Here is a 21,171-nt window from a genome sequence, read left to right on the forward strand (position 1 = left end):
TGTGGCAGTGTTACTGGAATGTTTCTACTAGCTGGTACTAGAATGGGTCCTTTTCCACAGCTGGTGCATGGGACACAACAACAGATGTATCCACAATGATGTTGGAGCCAAGCATAGAGTAAGCCTAGAGAATAGAGGTTTCATGTGGCTAAAGTCCGTGCTAGAGCTGTCTAACAACAAGTGCCACACCTTGACTTTGGTGTGGATGGAAGGTTGCTCCTCCACAGTAATGGGTAGTAGTGGCATAAGCTGCAGTTCTTCAGGATGTGGTCTTCCACGCCTACATGAGCTTTGTGTCTGACTATACCTGATAAAGGTTCCTGCTCAGAGCAATGAGCAAATGCCAACAACTGACACTGTGGATGAGGACCAAGTTTCCCAACGGTGAAGAAAGTAGATGAGCCCCAACAGTAGATGCATGGACCACATCAGATGGAAGAGCTAGCACTTCAGAATCATCATCCACACCCTCAGGAACCAAGAACATCTGGTAGAAGAGTTACTGAGAAGGGGGAATGATATCCCCCCAAATAAAACCCTACTATGTGTCCCCAGACTCAAGGGGGCAGAGTGAAATGAAGGGCAACCAGCCATGACAGACCACAACAACAGCACCAGAAGAGGTGTGCTCTGCATGTGAGGATGGGTGTGACCCAAACTCTGTTTACAGAAAGTGCCACCTCGATGACCCCAACTTTCTAGGAATCCAAACCAGACCTTTATGGAACATTCTAATACTGAACAGCACTGGGTGCAAGACAGCTCTTGTGAAAAAAACATACCTGTTATAAAATTATAATTGCCAGTAACACAGAGGCCCATCTGCCACAAAGCAATCAAGATTTTGGAATGGGGGTGTGCAAAAATCAAGAGAATAATGTGAACTCAATTGCAGTCTTAACTAGGGGAGGCCTGCTGTTGACCAATACCACCCATAAGTTAGTCTTGTAGATTTAAAATGTAGTTAATGATGAGTCTTGCTTAGTTTAAAATTCTCTTCTGTGAGATTTGTCTTTCTCAAAATCCTCAGTGGCCTTAATTGTCACTGGTTAGTTTGTTAGGATTATGTGTAATTGTTGAGATAAATTAGTTGTGCTGTTCATTTATGTTCTCTTGGAGCATGCTTATTTATTATACAACTTGAAAATCATGACTATTTTTAAATGGGGATAATACCCACCTTTTATAGAATGCTCTGAGCCCCTCAGAAGGATTCACAGATTCCAAGGCCAGAAGGGACCATTGTCATACGTGTTGGAGTACCCATGGAAAAAAGTTAGCGGGTGCTTAGCACACACCGGCAATCAGCTTCCTCCTTTCCCCCCAGCACTTTCTGCCTGCCAGCAGCGCCTGCCCATCAGCTCCTCCCTCTCTCTCCCAGTGCCTCCTGCCTGCCACAATCAGCTATTTCACAGCATGCAGGAGGCTCTAGGAAGGAGAGGGAGAAGCACGGATGGGGCACACTCGGGGAGGGGGGCGGAACTTGAAGGGAAGAGGCAGGGCGGGGGCAGGAAGAGGCAGGGGTGGGGGTTGGGGCTGAGGATTTGGGGAAAGGGGGTGGGACCTGGAGCGGAGTGGGAGGTTGAGCACCCCTTACAGGTCCGGAGGAAGCTGTCACCTATGACCATTGTAATCATCTAGTCTGACCTCCTGTATACACAAGCCACAGAGCTTCCCTTAATAATTCCTAAAGTATATCTTTTAGAAAACATGTCCACTATGTCCCTCAGTAAATTGTTCCAATCACAGGTGCCAACTTCTCCTGGCACCGGTGGGTGCTTGCGACTCTACCCCTGCCCCACCCCCATTCCAACCCCTTCCCCAAATCCCCACCCCCTCCCTTGAGCATGCTGCATTCCCGCTCCTCCTCTGTTTCGTGGCAGGAAGAGCTGGGAGGAGAAGCGGGGAAGGCCCGCTCAGGGGAGGAGGCAGAGGTGAGCTCGGGGAGGGCAGGGAGCTACTGGTGGGTGCAGAGCACCCACCAATTTTTCCCTGTGGGTGCTCCAGCCCCGGAGCACCCACAGAGTCAGTGCCTATGGTTCCAATGGTTAATTAATACTAAAAATATACACCTTATTACCAGCCTGAATCTGTTTCAACTTCAAGCCATTGGCTTGTGTTACACCTTTCTCTGCTGGAGTGAAGAGCCCGCTATTTAATATTTGTTCCCCAGGTAGGTACTTATAGACTATTTACTCTTCTTATTGTTAAGCTAAATAGATTGAGCTCCTCCAGTCGGTCACCGTGAGGCATGTTTTCTGATCCTTTCATCATTCTTGTGACTCCTCTCCGAACCTCTTCCAATTTAGCAACAGCCTTCTGGACCGGAGGGCTCTAGAAGGGGACGCACGATTCCAGCAGCGGTGGCATCAGAGGGAAGGACTTACGGAAAGTGGGGACCTGTTAGCGCAGTAGCAGGGTCATTTTCCTTCTTCCTTTGACTCCAGACCTGAGTCTCCCAGTGGGAAGCAACAAGCCCCGGGCCGTGCCCAGGCAGCGTTTGGGGGGGGGGTCCCCCTACAGCTCCAGCTTCCCCTGCACAACGGGCCCACCCCCGCAAAGCCCTCCTGACGCCCCACGACGCCCGGCCCCTGCAGAGCCCAGGGCCTTGTACCCCACGCCCCAGCTGGGAGACGCCGGCGGAGGGCGCGAAGTTTGAGGGCGTCCCGCTCACTGCGAGGCTGCGTGCTGACGTTGCGCCGTCACCGCCCTCCCGGATGGAACCCGGAAGTGGGTTGGGCTAGTGGCGCCCGGCAGGGGCATCGTAGCCGGCTCTGGCGGGCAGATGGATGGGAGCCCGGCTCCCCCTGGGCGGCGGTGGTAGGGGGGCCCCGGGAGGGGAGAGGCGGCGGGTGCCCGGGCGCGCGCGGTTGGCATGGTGCAGGCGGCAGCGTGCGGTGCCCGCGTTCTGAGGAGGAAGCCTGCGCGGAGCCGCGATGGAGATGCTGCTGCCGCCGGTGTGAGTGCGGGTAGGCGGGCTGGAGAGGGGGGCCTCAGGGACGCCCCGGGCGCGCCCTGCTGATGACGGTGGGGAATCCCCGGCGGTGTCTCCCCCCATGGTCTCTGGGCAGGGAGCGGCCCCTTTCCCCCTTGTCCTGGTCTCTGGCAGCCCCTGCCCGGAGGAAGGCGGCAGCTGCGGGGTCCCCCTCCTGGTGCCCAGGTACCGCGGTGCCTTGAGTGCCCATTGCTCGGGCTCGTCCCCTTCCTTCCTCCGGCTCAGCGCGATCCCGGCAGGGGAGCCCCGGACGCCGCTGCCAGGGACCCGGCAGAATGTGCGACTCCCACCTGCCGGCGGGCTCCGGGTCCCATCTGCCCTGGTGGCGTTAGGACACGTTAAAGCCTGGCACAGTTACAGCCCTGCTGGATTGTGTTAATGCCTGGGTTCGCGGGATAGGTCTCAAAACAGGAGCACCCAACAGGTGAAACGTAGTAGTGGGCAAAGTGTGTGCAGGATTTTAATAATACTTCTTGTTTTGCACTAGTACTGTGAGATCTTCAGAGGGCGGACTGTCTTGTTGTACCTTGTACAGTGCCAGGCATGGCGGTGTTCCATAAAGAACTCTTAAGGGCTGTCACAAGCAGAGGCAGGTGAATGAGGGAGATTGCAGAAAGTGAACAAGATTGAAGATGGTCAGCAGAAAACATGATAAAATGCACTCCCCATCCATAAGACCAGGAGAGGAGATGCTAAGGAATGCCCTTAAAATCTGTTCCCCAGGAGGGGAATAGCACCCTCATTAAGGAAGTCTTCAAGGGAAATGTGTAACCACCCTGTTAAATCTCCTTCATCTTGACCGAGATCCTCTCATTTTTGCATTAGCTATAGACATTTTTATAGCATCTGTTTTATGAAGAATGGTTTTGAAGACAATATGAAACATTTAAAATATCACCCACACTCATTTGCTGGCGTTGTATATGCATACATATGCATGCACTGAGATGTATCCTACATTAAGAGATTTCTAGAGTGTTCAGGCATGTGGATGTAGTGGCTTTCTTAAAAGCAGGGTTGCTAAGCAATAAGCAGTTACATGAGTGGTTTATGAAGATATGTATATTTTCTGCTTCTCAATATTTAACAACATGTTACCAATTCCATAGTCCCAAACCTCCTCAGATTTGGAGCACGAGTGTTCCAGCGATTGAGCCATAGTATTATGTATAGGTGTGTAACTCCTTCCCTGCGCATGGTACTTGCAAACCCCTTTTCCTTCCTGGTACAATAATTTTACTTTTGTAACTGGCAGCCATGTGTTTTCTTTGTACTAAAGTAAGCAACATATTACCTCCTTTGTGCTCAGGATTTGGAGTGTATTAACTTACCCATCTCTCTAATACCCAGGGTTTGGCAGTTGACCAAAAAATTACTACAGGCACCTTCTCCCCACACTGTTACGCATAAATGGAAAAATATACCACCCGCTGTTCCTTTCTTTATCTCTTATGGTAAATTTGTGCTTTCCCAAGCTGTCTTCCAAAAAGAGGCCTGTCTTCAACAAATCTTGCAGCCTTTGCTGTTTGTAGGAGCCCGAATTTTGGATGAGTTCGGAGAAGATTGAAGACAGAAGGAATTAACCATGATGGGGTGGTGTGTATGGGATAGTGGAAGTGAATATGCTTATGGAAACTCTACTCGGTGTACGTGGCATTACTTTCTGCTCTTCCAAGATCTGACAGGTCAAGACTTTGACATATGAAGTTAGAAATGACAACTGGGTCCCATCTGTTGTTTTCTGGTATTCAGTAAATGTGTTGCATGCCTATATACAGATCTAGACTCCCATTTTTTTATACCAGTTCAGGATTGGATGATGTGAGAGATCCTGCATTATATCTTTTCTCTCTACATCATCATGTGTGTTGTAATCTGACATGCAAGTGAGGTTATATATTACCCCAGAATGTTTAAACTTTCCCTACTTCTTAGGAGCTCCAAAGTGTAGCTATTGTAGTCCTGAAATTTCAGGAGGAGCAAGGATCATCAAACAGGGAGGGCTGCATGAATAGGATAGGCAGAGTAAAGGTAGTTTGAGTTTGACCATTGCTCTGGTTCAGCCAACCACATTGTTTTCACCCTATTTAGTTAAGCATGATAATCAGGACAACTGGAAGATCTTTTATAGCATCAATGTATTGAAGATTCAAGCCACATGCCTCCACCATGCTTAGGTTAAGGTTCACCCCGTCTGTCTACCCTGTGGTCTAATGTATGTGCATCATACCCTTCTCATTACAGTATAGTCTTAGATGCCACAGATATGGCACCACTAGAAACAACTAAAATAGAATTGCTGTCACAAACAACTGTAGCTCAGCTGGAGACACTACTAAACAAATCCAAAGTAATTTAAAGTATGTCAAGCAGCCCGCAAAATAGGATGCATATTAAGGAGGGCTTTTAATTCATTGTGGTCTTTATAACATCATAGCCAGTTTATGATATTGCTGTTTTGTAACCTAGAATCTGACAGTTTCATCGCCTCCTTACGAATTTATGATTCATATGTAATCAAACCCTCCACCTTAGCCAGTGTGTCTGGAAATCCTCAAAGACAGCATTTGGCATAGTCTTAAAGTTTTTAGAGTGTGGTGTATTGTATTGGAATGTGAGAAGTTATGGTAGAAAAGGTTTTGCTGACTTGGATGTATGTTGTAAGCAAGCAGAGAAGTAAAAGAGTAAATGTTTACTTCACCGTTAATTACCTGATGGTGCAATATATATTGCCTAATACCTGTAGTTTCAGTATATCATTTTGAGTACTTGCTTTTATTTCTCAATGATGATCCCTATATACAGCATATAAATTGGAAAATTAAAGTTTACTGTAAAAGAAGTGCACCACAGATGCTGTATTTAGGTGTTTTGTAGAATAGTGACAGATGTAAGGAAGAAATACCTGGTAATGTTGGTTTTTTGAACACTGATGCAAAATTTTTCTACTAATTACCCCCTGAACCACTTTTTACTTGAATTGTATCTGTTCGTTTAGGACACTTCCCAGAAGTTAGCTGTAAAACAGACTTTTAAATTCTAGAATGTTAAAGTTGCGAGGGGTTTGAAGTAGAAAACCATATTTATTTTGCTGACCTCTCTCTTCTATCGATGATTCTCTCTTCCTTTGTGGATCAGTGCTTTTTGTCTTTCTTGCAGTTTGGTCCAAAATGTTATGTTACTAGACCCAATATCCTGAATGGTATATAATGACAGGTTTCAGAGTAGCAGTCGTGTTAGTCTGTATTCCAAAAAGAAAAGGAGCACTTGTGGCACCTTAGAGACTAAATTGGTTAGTCTCTAAGGTGCCACAAGTACTCCTTTTCTTTTTCTGAATGGTATAGTAAAGGTTGCTTTGCTTTCCTATTTGTGGGAATTCTGTGCATCTAGAATGACAGGTTTAAATCTTAAATTTAAGTAGCCATTATCTTCATGTAAATGCTGTCCTTTTTTTTTTTTTTTTTTTTTAAAGCTGCTTCAGACATGCTCAGAAAAATACTCTAGCAGATGCAGTGAAAAAAACAGATCAGAGTTCTAGGTCCCTAAATCTTATGTTGAATTTGACCCTCCTAATTTGGTAAAAACATTTAAACATGACAAACTATAAGCAGTGTTTTAATCTTCACTATAAGATATTGTAAATTTTTTAAGTATTTGTGTCAGAATGAACTGCCTCTAATAAGTTATTTGAATGCCAAATACTCATGCTTTATTGTTGGTAATTTTGAGGATAGGGAATAAAGTTGTGTAGTGCAGATAAACATATGAGAGCTAGTAAATATTGTAAAAAGAAAAGGAGTACTTGTGGCACCTTAGAGACTAACAAATTTATTTGAGCATAAACTTTCGTGAGCTAGAGCTCACTTCATTGGATGCATTCATTTCCAGTGAATGCATTTGATGAAGTGAGCTGTAGCTCACAAAAGCTTATGCTCAAATAAATTTGTTAGTCTCTAAGGTGCCACAAGTACTTCCTTTCTTTTTGCGGACACAGACTAACACGGTTGCTACTCTGAAACCAGTAAATATTATATAACAAAGTGAAATGGTAATTTGTCTCCTTTGTGGGAATAGCAGCACAGCCTTTAGGCATTATAGACAATAGCATAGCTTGGAAATCTACTTGCCTATTCATTACTGGCTAGCTCAGCTGAGCAAAGGAGCTGGTATAAACAATGTTTGTAGAATTTAAACATTCTTTTAAAAAGTTTAAATTCAGACAGCTTTTTTGACTCTGCTGATACTCTGAGACTTTTCAAGGGGCAGAAACTGATTAAGAAAAGTCTGGTCAGTTTCACTCCTTGTCTTCAGAAGAGTCTTGTGGATAGCTGTGAAATTGCCCATAATCGTGTCAGTTTCATGTGGCTGATGTGGAAAACTGAACAGGAGTGGGTACTGTTGGAATTTTCAAAGGGGGAGGATGACCTGGAATCTGTGGGAGATGATGTGTTGCAGCAGCCTAGGGCTGGGGGAGGGGATGTGAACTGATTCTCTTCCAACAGACAGATAAATGGGAGATTGAAAATTTATCAGTGCTGGGATTATGTCTGAGATCTTTTCCACTCATCCTATCTAGAACACTTTGTCCAGTTCTGGGAGAACGCTTCATCTGGTTCTCAGTTTAACTCCAGATTTTGTCACTCAGATTCTTTTATTTGGCACAAAGCAAAGCTACCCTGAGTTGATCGGACTCAAGTGTAGATGAGTATAGGAAATACCACACATCCAAAGTTACACAGAAAGCCTCTTCCTTTATATATATATATTTTTACATAGTACATTGCATCACATGTTTTTGGATTGGCTTGGTTACTTTGCAGGAACCAATCCCTGTGCAGCATGCTCTGTCCATGCATTGCCCATGCTCAACCTCATCTCTTCATTTCTAACTTATCTTACTCATTGTCAGTAAATGGTGCTCTGGGTGTTCTGCCTTTTACCTTATCTGGCTAAGACATTGTTTTGTTAGCCTACTGACCTATTTATTTATCTTATTTAGCACAAAAGTTCTGTTTTCAACCTAATCTGTTTACCTCTTTAATTCTATCCAAGCACTTAGTTAAAAATTCCAGTACCCATTTCTTTCCCAGAAGCTGAGGATTGGTAAGGGGGAGGATGGGTTCCTCACTAGTGCCTTTGCTCATGGAGCTTACTAGACTAACATTCTTCTTTATCATCAACCTGGCTAGTAGGTGCATTTCTCTGACTAGTGTTATTAGGTGCCTGGTATATTTTCCAAAACACGTACAGAGTGTTGGTAATGCGGAATTTGAAATCACTCTGAGTAAAAAGTAAGTTTGGCAAAAAGAATTGGGACCATGCTTTTCAAGTAGACAGAAATGTTAACTAAACTTGGTTGTCTTGTTTGTTTATAGATGTACAAAACTTTGCCATCAGAAGCCTGTGGATCTGAAAGATGATAATACTGAAAAACACTGCCCTGTTACAGTGAATCCTTGGCATATGAAGAAAGCTTTCAAAGTTATGAATGAATTAAGAAGGTACGTATTGTATTCATTTTATGCACGTGTATGGGGTCATCCATTTTCAGTTGTTCACAAATTTTTTTAATTTAAGTTTCTGCCGTAAATAGGATGTGTAATCCCACAAACGTAGTTTTCCAGGTAAACCAATAAGATGAATTATAAAACTAAAAAGTGATAACTTATTGGTAGTCATAAAGTAATTTGATGGAATCTATATTATATATTCATATCACCCTTGACAAGCTAGCCAGAGTTATTGCTTATGTGTTGGCGTGGCAGAATTCAATGTTTGGTTTTTTATATAATTTCAACAGATATAAGTGTTTATTTGTAAGCATTTTTCTGGGTATAAATTTTCAAAGTTGAACAACATAATAGATTTTAAGCATTTTTTATTTTTATATATTTAAATTTTCACAGTTGCATGAAATTATGGAGGGTCAGACAATAATTTTTTCATGACAGTAGATATTGAGATTCAAGTTACTTCATAATAATTAAAAACATAAATTGTTAACATCACATCAAAATATACAAAGTAAATCATTGATTTAAAGATATCAAGGATTATTTTTCTTACTTTGCCTATCTGTAAATTTCAGTTATTATTGTTGGAGATATTCATTCATGGATTTGTGTATGTACAGTGAAATCGATATTGACCAACATTTACTGATAAAAATCTAATCCTTCCAAGCCTGCTTATGGGGTATGAAAAACATCTGAAGAATTTTGTTTGTTTCAGTGGCGCTATCTGTTGCACAGTATATTCCAAATAGGTTCAGTTAAGAGGTCACTTTTCACATAGGCCTCTTATGCACCAAGAAATTTTTGTTGTCAAGTTTCCAACCATTGCAACACTGGAAGCCCTGTGTTGATACTGTTCTTAGTATCATGTCAATTAGAATATTTAGTAAGAGAACTAGGTGATGTGGTACTCAAAACTGTTTATAGCTGGTCTTACAACAGTTGCTGACGCAAAATTTTTGCAGAATTTCCCTACTATAGACAAAGCCTGAGATTTTAAACTTCATATACCTACCTTTCTTCCCTACCTTACCTAAAAATATTAACCTCTTTTGGCATAAAACAACAATTTGTATCTCTTAGTAAAGTTTGCCTCAATATTTGATCCTCACTCGTTGCATGTGGCTATGTGTTCTTGCTGCTACTGACACTGTGGCCATATTTAGTTATTTATTGAACTTTGACAGTTTGTGCCACTCCGGACAAACATGGAGATAGTCCCTGCCCCAAAGAGATTGCAATCTACATCACGCCGACCGTATAGTAAAAGACATTATACATAGCCTGAGAGTAAGCTATCCCCTTCTAAGTGTTCCTGCCCATCCTTACACTGCTGACCAAACTGAATGGCTGTCATGCTACTCCCTACCACATTTCTTGTTCCTCCAAGGATTATGGTAACCAGATTCACAACCTCAAGGAATGTGGCAGAGCTGCAGGGTCAAGTGAGTGATTTTTTTGGAGAGGAGGGAGAGTGTAGAAATAGAGGTCACGTCTAAGAATGAATCGTAGGTTGTATCGTGCCCACAAGTAACAAACCCAATCTCAGTTTTGCTGTTTCATTATAGGCAAAGGGAGGTGACTTCCCAGCAGAGTTCATTGTTGAAGGCCCTGGATTATTATTTTAAAAATGTACTTCAATTTTCAGGATTTATTAAAGTCAGGATTGCTGTTGAGAGAGTACAAGCAGTTTTTATTTTGTATTTAGAAACAATTGAGAAGTTTAAATGGGAATGGTGCCAAGCAAATCTCAACTATAGTTGCATTTAGTAGTGTAGCTGCCACAAATGTTTACTGATGATACTGAAAGGTAGCTTCAGTTTGAGTAAAACTTGTGTCAAAATTTTAGGACCTTGTCAGGTCACATAATATTTGTATTTGCATTCCTTTTGGATTTGAAATAATAAACTTAATTATTTTAAGCTTGACTTCAGAACAGTTGGCTTAATTAGATTTATTTGACTGTTTCCTCTAGACTCTAATAGAAAGTATGAAAAACTCCATATTAGTGCACCTTAGTTTGACGATGTGTTGCATAATGAATTTCCTTGAGTTTTAAATTTGTTGCCTTTTAACTTAAGATCTGTTTTCATATTATGGGAACTATTTAGTAGGCGTTTGATCCTCTTTGAAAGTATTCATTATTATTTACTAAACCTCTAACTTTCCCTTGCTTGTCTTTCCAAATGAAATTATCCTAAACGTTTTAATCTTTCTATGGAAACCTTCTTTATGTCTTTGACTGCCGTTACACAAGACCACTGAAGGACGCTATCAGCTTTGAGAATGAGTTGACTACAAGACATTATATTGTTCAAAATAAGGCAGTATCTTTAAGTAGCCATTTTTTCTATTATTGAGTATTTTTTTTAATACTGCCTCCCAGCTCACACTTTCTTTCATTTGTGCAGCAATCTAAGCAAATATCTTTTGAGATATGTGCACCTCAGTAGACATTTCCTGTAAGGTTATAACTATTTAAGAATCCCTCAGCATGAACACTTAAATTCTTTTCAATATGTATAACCTTTCACTTGCCTACATTGAATCTTGGTTGATGTCAAGTTACCCATTTACCCGGTTTTGTTATATCTTATCAATGGTTTTCACAATCCTTACAGTTTTTAACTAATCTGAATAATTTTGTCCTTGGTAAATCTTGCCACTTCATAAGTCACAATCTCCTCTAAGTAGATGTCAAATATGCTTAACATCGATCCTAGTGTTGATCACTGGGACACCCATCTACTAACTCTTACACACCAACGTTAAGTCTTCAGTTAAAACGCTACAGCAGCACAGCTGCAGCAGTGATTCGGTGTAGACCCTACCTACACTGAAGGGAGAGGTTCTTAATTCACCTCCTTAAGAGGCGGTAGCTTGGTTGATGGAAGAATTGTTCCGTTGACCTACTGCTATTTACACTGGGGGTTAGGATGGCATAGCTACATCTCTCAGGGGTGTGGATTTTGTGGATCTGCTATGCAGATGTAAGTTCCCCCCCAAAAATTGAAAATTGTCCATTTAGCCCCTACAAATTGTCCATTTAGTCCCTGTCTTTATGCCTCGCAGTAATCTGTTTTTATCGTGATGGAACTTCTCTTACTCATGCCTCCCAAACAGCTTTAATAGCTGATAAACAAGGACTTTCAAAAGCATTCTAATTGGAAAATGGTTAATATTACAAAACCTAGACTGATTTCTTATATTGCATATGTACCAAGCTATGTTACCCTTTTGTAGACTCTGATTCTGCAGCTGAGAAGCTTGTCACAGAATTGCTTCAGAGTGTACCCTTTCATTATTAAAAAAAAAAAAAAAGTCACTTAATTTTCTAGTGTAGACAAGCCCTAAGTCTTTAGCAAAGTTATGAATGTAAGTTCCCAGGTTTGCCATTTGAAGGTGTCGTGCAGGTTTCCTTTGAGGTCAAGAACTGAGAGGTTAGATATTGAGAGTTTTTTGAAAAGTTTGCCCATGGGTGACAAGGTGTTTTTGTTGTTTATCGTTTTTCTATGTGAGTTCTGTCGAGAATATAGTGATTGCCTGACTTCCCCCAAGTCGTCGTTGGGGCATTTGATGCACTGGATGAGGTACTGTATATGTTGTGATAGGCATTGATAGGACCTATGGACCTTGGAAGGTGTGGGGGGTATTGATTCACTTAGCAGTGGAGATATGTCTACGGTCTTTGCATCTGTCATAGCAGGATCTGCTGTCATTTGGTTTGGTGTGTCCTGGTTTGTGGGGAGCTTGCTTCTGATGGTGATCTTAGAGAGGTTAGGGGATGGTAGGTTGTTTGAGACCAGAAGAGGGGATTTGGGAAAGATTTCTTTCAGGATGTGGTCCCCATAAAATATGGATTACAATTGTTTGGTGGTACCCCACACAGATTCCAGTGTGGAGTGGTAAGTGATAATTAGGGGTGTGTAGTTGGTGGGTTTTTTCCTTTATTGAAGCAGATTTTCTTGGGGTATTTGGATGACCAGTTCCATGATGCAATCTACTTCTCTGATGGAGCGTCCTTGTTTGGTGAAGGCAGTTTTAAGTGTGTATCCTGGACTTCCTTCTTGGAACATATTCTGTGAGTGGTTGGCTGTAGATAACAGATTTATTGTTGTGTTTGGGATGGCTACTAGATCTGTGAAAGTAAGTGTGTGGTGATCCATTAGTTTCTTGTATATAGTTGTCTATAGGCTTTCCTTGTTGAGGCTGATTGTGGTGTCCTGCAGGTTGATGCTGGTGGGGGAGTGTTCTAGAAAGTTTGATGGATGGGTGGTGGTTCTCTAAGGAGAAATTGTGGGATACACACTTCACCCACTTAAAACCGCCTTCACCAAACAAAGACACTCCACTGGAGAAGTAGATTTCATCATGGAATGGTCCATCCAAATATCCTGGGAAAATCTGCTTCAATACAGGGAAAAAATCCACCGACCGCACACTCCTAGTTCTCAGCTACCACACCGCACTGCAATCCATACGGGATATCATCAAACAATTACAAGCCATACTGGATGGGCGCTGCATCCTGAAAGAAATCTTTCCCAACCCCCCTCTTCCACCTTGTCTTTCTCATGTCCTGGGACCAACGTCGCTAAACAACACTACCAACTAAAGAGGGCATGCTACGTTTCACCTTAGAAAAACCTAAGCTATTTTTCTTGGTTCGGAGATTTTTGGTGATGAAAATATACTTGAAAAGCAGCAATAACAAAGAAGACTTTATGGTGATTTTGAATAGTAAACAAGGCACGAACTTTGAAAGTAATACAACAAAGAAAGCCACTCTGAAGTTTGGGCTCATCACTGACCAGGAAGCTCATAGCCCTGATCTATCTGGGAGTGAATCTTAACCTTTTAGTATTTGTCCATATTGATACAGGGCATGGAAAGAGGATTCCTCCAGAGTATGTAGCCTTAAACTCTTTTCGGCTAATATAAGTTGTTCTGTATTTGGCATACAAGTCTTTTAACCAAGCAAGAAAGCAGAATTTATTAGTTTGCGCCTAGGAAGCTGCATGAACCCAAGCACCAGCTGTATACAGCCATGTGTATTTTGAAACAGAGTTAAAAATTTTAGTTTATCAACATTGTTTGTTTTTGTTGGGGAAAACATCATGTTTACTGTGAGGTAGATGTTATGTGCTTTTCTACTATGGATTTGCTGATGTAAAACTACTCTTCCTTTGATATTTTTTTCAAAACAGTCAAAACTTGTTGTGTGATGTGACGATAGTAGCTGAAGACATGGAAATTGCAGCTCATAGAGTCGTGCTAGCCGCTTGCAGCCCTTACTTCCATGCCATGTTTACAGGTACTAAATATTTTTAACACTTGTTACCTTTAACTATTAGCAGACTATGCTGAAGTGCTCAGGCAAAAGAGTTTTGTTTTGCTTTGTTTTATATATTAATAAGATGTTAAAATTAAAGGAACCTTGTCTATTTTATATGTTAGCTTGTTCTAACTTTAAAGGGAGCTGTCAACTTGAAATCCAGTCTCTTGTATAAAGGGAGTTAAAAGTAGGTTTGGGTGATTCTCTTTCCTCTAAGTCCTCCTGACAATTCTTGGTATTTCTCTCTCTTGTTTTATTTATTTTTATTTTTCTCTTCCTTTTTCTGTGTGAAAGATGCACACAAACAGTGGAAACAGTAGAAAATGACTATGTAAATTGCCGTCATGTTCGAAGTAAAGGAGAAAGAGATTCTCCAACCTTTTCAGCAGTAACAATCCTGTGTAACAGTAGGTTAAATCACTTTTTTCTGGACTTTAAGTAAATGATGTCCCTTTAACATCTCTTCTTTCCCCTAAGTACATTCCTCAGTCCCATAGTGTTGTAAGCTGTTAGACATGAACGCTTTCAGTGGCTTTGGCAGCTGGAGTGCATATTTTGGTATTCTTTGGATAATTGAGTGACAGATATGCTGTGCATTGTTGCAATAACTTTTCTGTACAGGCTGGATTCTGTCTCTTCTCAATCCACGCTACTAATTTGCTGTTATGTTGTTACAGCAGGTATGTTAGATGTTTTGTAGGGCTAAAGTAGGTTTAGATCCTTAATACTTCCCAATGGATTTTGAATGTTGCGGATTTACTTCTTCACTGGTTGTAAATTACTTTGAAACCCTCTCATGGAAGAGGCTGTCAAAATGAAAATTATTATTAAATGTGTGTTTTATAATTTTATTTTAAAATTCCTTGGCTATTTCCTCCCACTCTGTGATATACTCTGGTCCTTAATGTTTTTTCTTGATGACATGGGACATCAGAAATAATCACTGTGATATGCATCTTACAACTTCAGCTACATTCCTGACATGGGGCATGCAGGTAAAAAGAGTAAAAACAAAATTTTGACAACTAAGTTTCAAATTAGGATCAGAAGTTCTAGTTGTATATACAACTGTGTATTGGGAAACAGGGATCACTTTACTGAGATTAAACTGTAAATGTAGGATAGACTTGATTTGTTTATGATATGGAATTGACTGAAATCTGTTAATATTTTCTTTCTGCTCTGTTCTGTGCTTTCTTCTCTCCTCCCCTCCTCCCCCACATTTTTGGCTGAATACCCACTTAGTGCAGCATAGAAATGACATTTAAAGAATTCTCCAGTTATTAATCCTTAAGTATTCAGTTGTGGTTGATACACAGATTACTAGTGAGCACTGATATTTTTTTTAATCTGATAAAAATCATCCTAGTTTTCTGTTAAACTCAAATGAAAGCAACTTTTTCTATTATGCTTTTTTCCATCTGGTTGATAACGTAGAATTGCAAGCCTTTTAAGTTAGCTGTATTTTAAATGCTGAGTATTATTATCTCACACATTCAAAATATCTCTATGTAAACAGACTAACCATTTATTCAGTGAATTGGTGTGGTGGGAGTTTTAAACCCAACACCAATGTTGCTTCAAGGATTGGAAGACTGTGTGCTACAGGTGCAAATGCTTCCTTCCAATAAGAATCAACCATGCTGCCTATGCTATATGGCCATTCTCCACTCACAACGTCCTAAATTTAATCTTTAATTCTTATTATGTTACACTTCTAATAACCCACATTCGTACATGTTGACCTGCAAGTTTCATTCACTTAACTGGTGTCAAAGTTTGACTCAGACTCACAATTTATCAGACCACTCTGTTTTATTAGCAAAGCTGCTCTGCTAATACATTTAGAAGTGAGCCCCCCAAGTGGGGCTTGTGTCTCTTAATTTATACAGTTTTTTGGAGAACAAGTTACAGAGAAGTTACAGACAAAAGAAGAAAAAGACTTTAGTCACCACCCTTCGAGATCCCTGAGACCAGTCACGTATCTTCAATTACCTGCCACCCTTAACAATCTCCTTTAACAGCTTCCAGTTAACTAATTGCCCTTCACACCTTCCATTCTGATGCCTGCTTCTCAGACGTGCTGGCTCTATCTTAATTGCTTCTCCATTCAAAAGCTAACTGTCCCTACGTGTGCTCCCTCAGATACTTTGTAACATGTTTTGGCATGCCCCCTCATATACAATGTATCCAGCATGTCCCCTTATACAACGTTATACTTATACAATGTTATACTTCCACACTGGTTACAACCAAAGGGAAGAAAGGAGGAATTTTCTGCATTCTTTCTCCATCCAGAGTTATAATTGTAAATGCTAACATTTTGAAAGATATTAAACCTCAGACTTTAGGGTTTACACCAATCTCTAACTACTAAGGATTGGGAGGAGATATAATGTGGAGGACAGATTATCCCACTTTTCGTAACATGAGGTTGCATGCACTGTCCTCTCAAACATCTGGTACTGGCCACAATCAGAGACACAATACTGGGCTAGATGGACCACAGGTCTGATTCAGTCAGGCATTTCCTGTGTTTCCTCTAGAGCAGGGGTTCTCAACCATTTTCTTTCTGAGGCCGTCCCTCAACATCCTTTATAAACTCCATGGCTCACCTGTGCCACGACAACTGTTTTTCTGCATATAAAAGCCAGGGCCGCCATTATGGGGTAGCACGCAGGGCCATTCACCACAGGTGGCCCTGCAAAGCTAAGTTGCTCAGGATTCAGCTTCAGCCCCGGGTGGTGGGGTTCAGAGCTCCATAGCTTCAGCACCATGCGGTGGGGCTTTGGCTTTCTGCCCTGAGCCCCAGCAAGTCTAATGCTGACCCTGCTTGGCGGCCCCCCCGAAACCTGCTCACAGCCCCCCGGGGCCCTGGGTGAGAACCACTGCTCTAAAGCCTAAATTCTGACAGAGGAACTCAAGAGAAGAGGCAGGAATGGAGACGCTTCACCCTTCCTAGCCCTGGTCTGTCCTTCCCATCCAAAGATAGAACCTAATGAGTGGCAGAAGCAAGGAGCCTTGATAAAGAGACTGTCAGATTCTATGGTGATAGGGGCCACATAAGTACCTTAGATAGCCTTTTAGTAACTTCAGATAATCTGGGTTACTCTACCTTTAGGCTATGTCTACACTGCACGCCTACAATGGCTGTTGTAAGGTGCGCTGTGTGGTTGCTCTTTGTCACCGGGAGAGAGTTATCCCAGCGAAAAAATTAAAACCATCCCCAACAAGGGACAGTAGCTTCGTTGACAGTAGTTCGCCTCCCGATGACTAAATTAATCAGACTACAAAATTGTATTGCAGGTGAAATGAGTGAGAGTCGAGCAAAGAGAGTTCGAATAAAGGAAGTGGATGGCTGGACACTGAGAATGCTTATTGATTATGTTTACACTGCTGAAATTCAGGTTACAGAAGAAAATGTACAGGTAAGAGAGTAAGGACTTCTCCTAATAATTGTTTCTGTGGTTTCTGACATTTTTGCTCTTGCAAAATAAGGTGATTTTTTTTCCTTATACTTGCAAAGATAATAGGATTTACTGCTAGAATCTTAACCATAAGAAAGAGAAAAATATTAGACAGAAATTGTGTGATCACAGAATTCTCCTTTTTTTAAAGTGCAAAATCAGGCTCCCTGACACATTGATTACCTACATTCAAATCCTCAGTACTGCATGTGCTGCAAAGAAAACACCAGTCACTAGTTTGTAGTTTCTCACAAATGATAGATTGACAGTAATCTTGCTGTCTAGTAGAGAATGTATCAGCAAGTCCTTAAATAAATGGACAAACAAAGGGTTTTTGTACTAAAATCATGTGAGTTTTCTAGTGAAAGTCAAGTGTGTGTGTGTGTGTGTTCTGAAATGTGGCTGTTCTCTGCTTGAGAAAGGTACCATTACTGCAAAGTGAAGTCCTCTATTCACAGTATAGCTACACCAGCTATAAGATCCTCTACGCGACTAATGTGCTTCTACACTGATGTGGAAAAATTCCCCACCTTTGTGATGGAAAGGTAGTTCATGCTCCCAAGGCTAGTACTCTCACATCCTGTACTCTGGGCCTAATCCAAAGATCACTGAAGTAAATGGAAAGACTTCAGTGGGCTTTGAAGCATAGCATTAGTGCAGTAAACTGGGTATCCCCCACAGTTATCAGTTTGCTGCTAGTGTTCTACCTACATAGCTACCTGGGAGTTTTCGCTCTGACAGTGCTAGCTTGCACTGAGTTTTGTCTTAAAACAAACAAAAATAAACCTCCCCCTTTAAATTAAAGTTTAGTTTATTGAACATTTCCTTTACATTAGTCCACTAAGTCACCTACTCCCACTTGGTCCAAGCTCCTATGTTCTCATTTTGTCAGTGGCCTACGAAGTCTGGCTTTTATTTTTTTTGTCAGCTCAAGGATGGACTTTTGCTAGATAGCTCTATATTTATATCAATCGGTATTTAGCACAAGGACTTTGCCCATCCCACTCACTCAATCAGCTGATCTTACCTATGACTCATTCATGGCAGACACACTTCAGAGATTAGAAATGTCGCAATGAAAGAGTCCAATCAACAATGAAAAATACAAATAAAAAATGTAGCTATTATCCCTCCCACTATAATATTTTCTTACCATGTATCAAGAAGATTCAGCCCTTCCCTCTTCTTTGCTTCTGCTGCTTTAAGATCTGAAGTAGCTATTCTGGAGAGTTAATGCTGGTTGCTTATTAAGAGGTGCTGTTTGGTAAGCTGTATTATTTAGGTCTCCAGTTGCTCTTGTTACCCTCTGCCTTTGTTTCTCCACTCCCCCATTTTCTTGCTCTGAGCATTAGATCACTAGCCATTCACACATAGTAAACCCTGAGGGAAAGAAATCGTGCATTGTTATATGCACCACATAGTTGCGCTTCAGTCTTTCAGCCTGAAATGAACAGTTTTCTACTGGGCATTGGACTGAGATTATCAGCTCTTTCTCGGCCACAGAATATCCATCAATTGGAGTCACTACTGGTTTTAGCCATGTTTGAATCAGTGACCTGGAAGTGATAGGCTTCATATTACCATTTTACAAATCAAAATAAATGTTCCATTACCACCCTTTGCAGCAATCTAGGCCACATGTGTTCCCATTCTGAAATGGTAACTTCACATCTTACTAATTAGTTCTCTTTGGATATTGTTGGCTTGTGGTGGTACTGTCTGAGGGCTCTGTCAGACACGTAATAAGTCTTTGATGCTGTGCTGTATCCTGCCAGACTAGCAAGGGTACAGACCTCTTAATCTCATTGTGGAGAGCTCTTGCACTATCAAAAATGACAGAGGTTTTGTTAATACTCATCTCATGTGTTCATGGCAGCTCCTTTTTGCCCATTCAGGAAAAGTTTGATTCCTCAGGGGCAAAACTTCTCCCTATATATCTTGATGACTGCTTGTGCAGGGGACTGGACTCGATGACTTCTCAAGATCCCTTCCAACCATGTGTTTCTATAAATCTATATCTTTCTAATCTTCAGTACATAACATTAGGATGGATGCCCAAATTTCAATTAAAAATAAAGTTCTTCTTGTAAGGGCTTTTGTGTAGAGATTTTCTGTCTGACTCTGCAAGCAGCCTTGTGTGTTTTGGATGCTGGTTCTGTCTGAGAGGACATATTTTAGTCTGATGTTGACAGTGTTGGCTTCCTCTTGTGTTTATGGGCATGAGAACTAAAATGTCTGTATCCTAGTAGTAGTATGAGGGATGTTAAAGGCCAGATATCCACAGGTTTAATGCTTCTGAGTCTGATGCAGCTTTCATTTTCACAGCTCCAGATTACCTGGCTGTTTGAAGATGAATCTAATGATGTTGGGGTTGGTAATTTATATAATGTGACCTGGTGAGTGATCTTACAGTTTGTAGTTACTTGTATATTGAAAAGACAGTCTAGCTTTGATTCGGACTAGATCTACTGAAATAAGAGTTGCACTTTTGAATGTCATCACATGCATTTGTGTCCTGGAACTGGCTATAAATGCAAATCTATTCCTCTGTCACCCTCATGTTTATTTTAGCTAAAAATATATTTTATTTGTATTCTGCTAATACTCACATTAAGTGCCGTCCAAATACGCCATATGTAGTCCCTGCCCCAGAGACTTTAGAAGCTAAGATAATAAAGGCTGCCCTGAATCTTTTGGAAGGATAATTCAGTGGTTAGATCCCTAACCTAGGCAGTGGGCGATAGGGTGTTCAATTCCTGTTCTGCTGTAGACGTCTGTGTGACCTTGGGGCAGTCTTAGTCGTTCTGGGCCTCAGTTCCCCACAAGTAAAATGGGGCAAATAGCACAGAGGTGTTATGAGGGTAAACACCTTGATGATCGTGAGATGCTCATGTATCATGGTCATGAGGGTTGTAAAATACCTAAGATGTAATATAATAGATCCTGTTATACTGTGTCTGTAGACTGATTTACTGAACACCTGAGAGGCTCCCACTTACAGGTAGCTTCTTACGATATTTACATGTAATATATTTAATAATATACCGCTATTAGGTATTAATCTATATATACTATTCTTATGCTAACTGACTGTCCTCTCAGTCCATTTGTGAACAGGAAAATGAGTTTGAGCTTCTTCCTCGATTTGCTTTGGCACATAGAAAAAAGTTGAAATAGCCATGATTTGCCATTAGCTATTACATGAACATGATGTATTTTCCATTTGAAACAAACATACTGAATTTTACTTGTTTTTGCAAACAGGTACATAATACTACAATGGAGTTATTGTAGTGTAGTGGTCTTTTGGGCCTGGATAAACAGTGTGAGCTGGTATTAAGTCACTATTAAATTAGTTCTAACTAGTTGTTCATATATATTGTGCTAAGCTGCCTTTGTTTACTTTGATTTAGAGATCCCTTTATTAAAAATTCTGCACAAGAATTACTTGTTAAAGAGCATTTACCTGATTTTTAGAAAAATCTTTTTTTTGTGAGAACATGCACCTTTAAAGATCGGACTTGGCAATTAAGTGAACCAAAAAGGGATCCGTTTATTTTCCTGTAATGTGTGGAAACTGAACGCCTGTAGGCTTGCATTGCTGCGAGATTAAAGAAACTAGTAAAACAGGTTCATAGACTTGTTCATAGGCTGTTTCCTGCAAGTAAATGTGAGACTTCATTGGCCTTCCTAAATTTCCTCTGGTAAACTCAGGGCATGTCTACACTTAACCGGTAGATCGGCACTGCTGCAATCGATGCAGCGAGTGTTGATTTAGTGGGTCTGGTGAGGACCTGCTAAATCGATGGGAGAGCATTCTCCCATTGATTTATGTACTCCACCTCCCCGAGAAGCGTAAGG

The 21,171-nt window shown here is 41.1% G+C and overlaps 1 protein-coding gene across 5 annotated transcripts in view; it reads left to right on the top strand.

Moving 5' to 3' along the window:
• Positions 1-2,732: 2,732 nt before the first annotated feature.
• KLHL2 (kelch like family member 2) overlaps positions 2,733-21,171 on the top strand; it is a 98,526-nt gene continuing 80,087 nt past the window's right edge. For 2 of the 5 annotated variants that reach the window (XM_037897493.2, XM_007067038.4), the window contains exons 1-4: positions 2,733-2,959; positions 8,371-8,496; positions 13,716-13,822; positions 17,150-17,271. In XM_037897493.2, coding sequence (XP_037753421.1) covers positions 2,937-2,959; positions 8,371-8,496; positions 13,716-13,822; positions 17,150-17,271 — 378 coding nt within the window. In that variant the 5' untranslated portion in view covers positions 2,733-2,936. Of the gene's footprint in view, positions 2,960-8,370; positions 8,497-9,083; positions 12,099-13,715; positions 13,823-17,149; positions 17,272-21,171 lie in introns of those variants that run through there. The other 3 variants (XM_037897491.2, XM_043545936.1, XM_037897492.2) reach the window with 3 other exon arrangements.

This window comes from Chelonia mydas, chromosome 4 (genome assembly GCF_015237465.2).
Source record: "Chelonia mydas isolate rCheMyd1 chromosome 4, rCheMyd1.pri.v2, whole genome shotgun sequence".
NCBI classification, from domain to species: Eukaryota; Metazoa; Chordata; order Testudines; family Cheloniidae; genus Chelonia; species Chelonia mydas.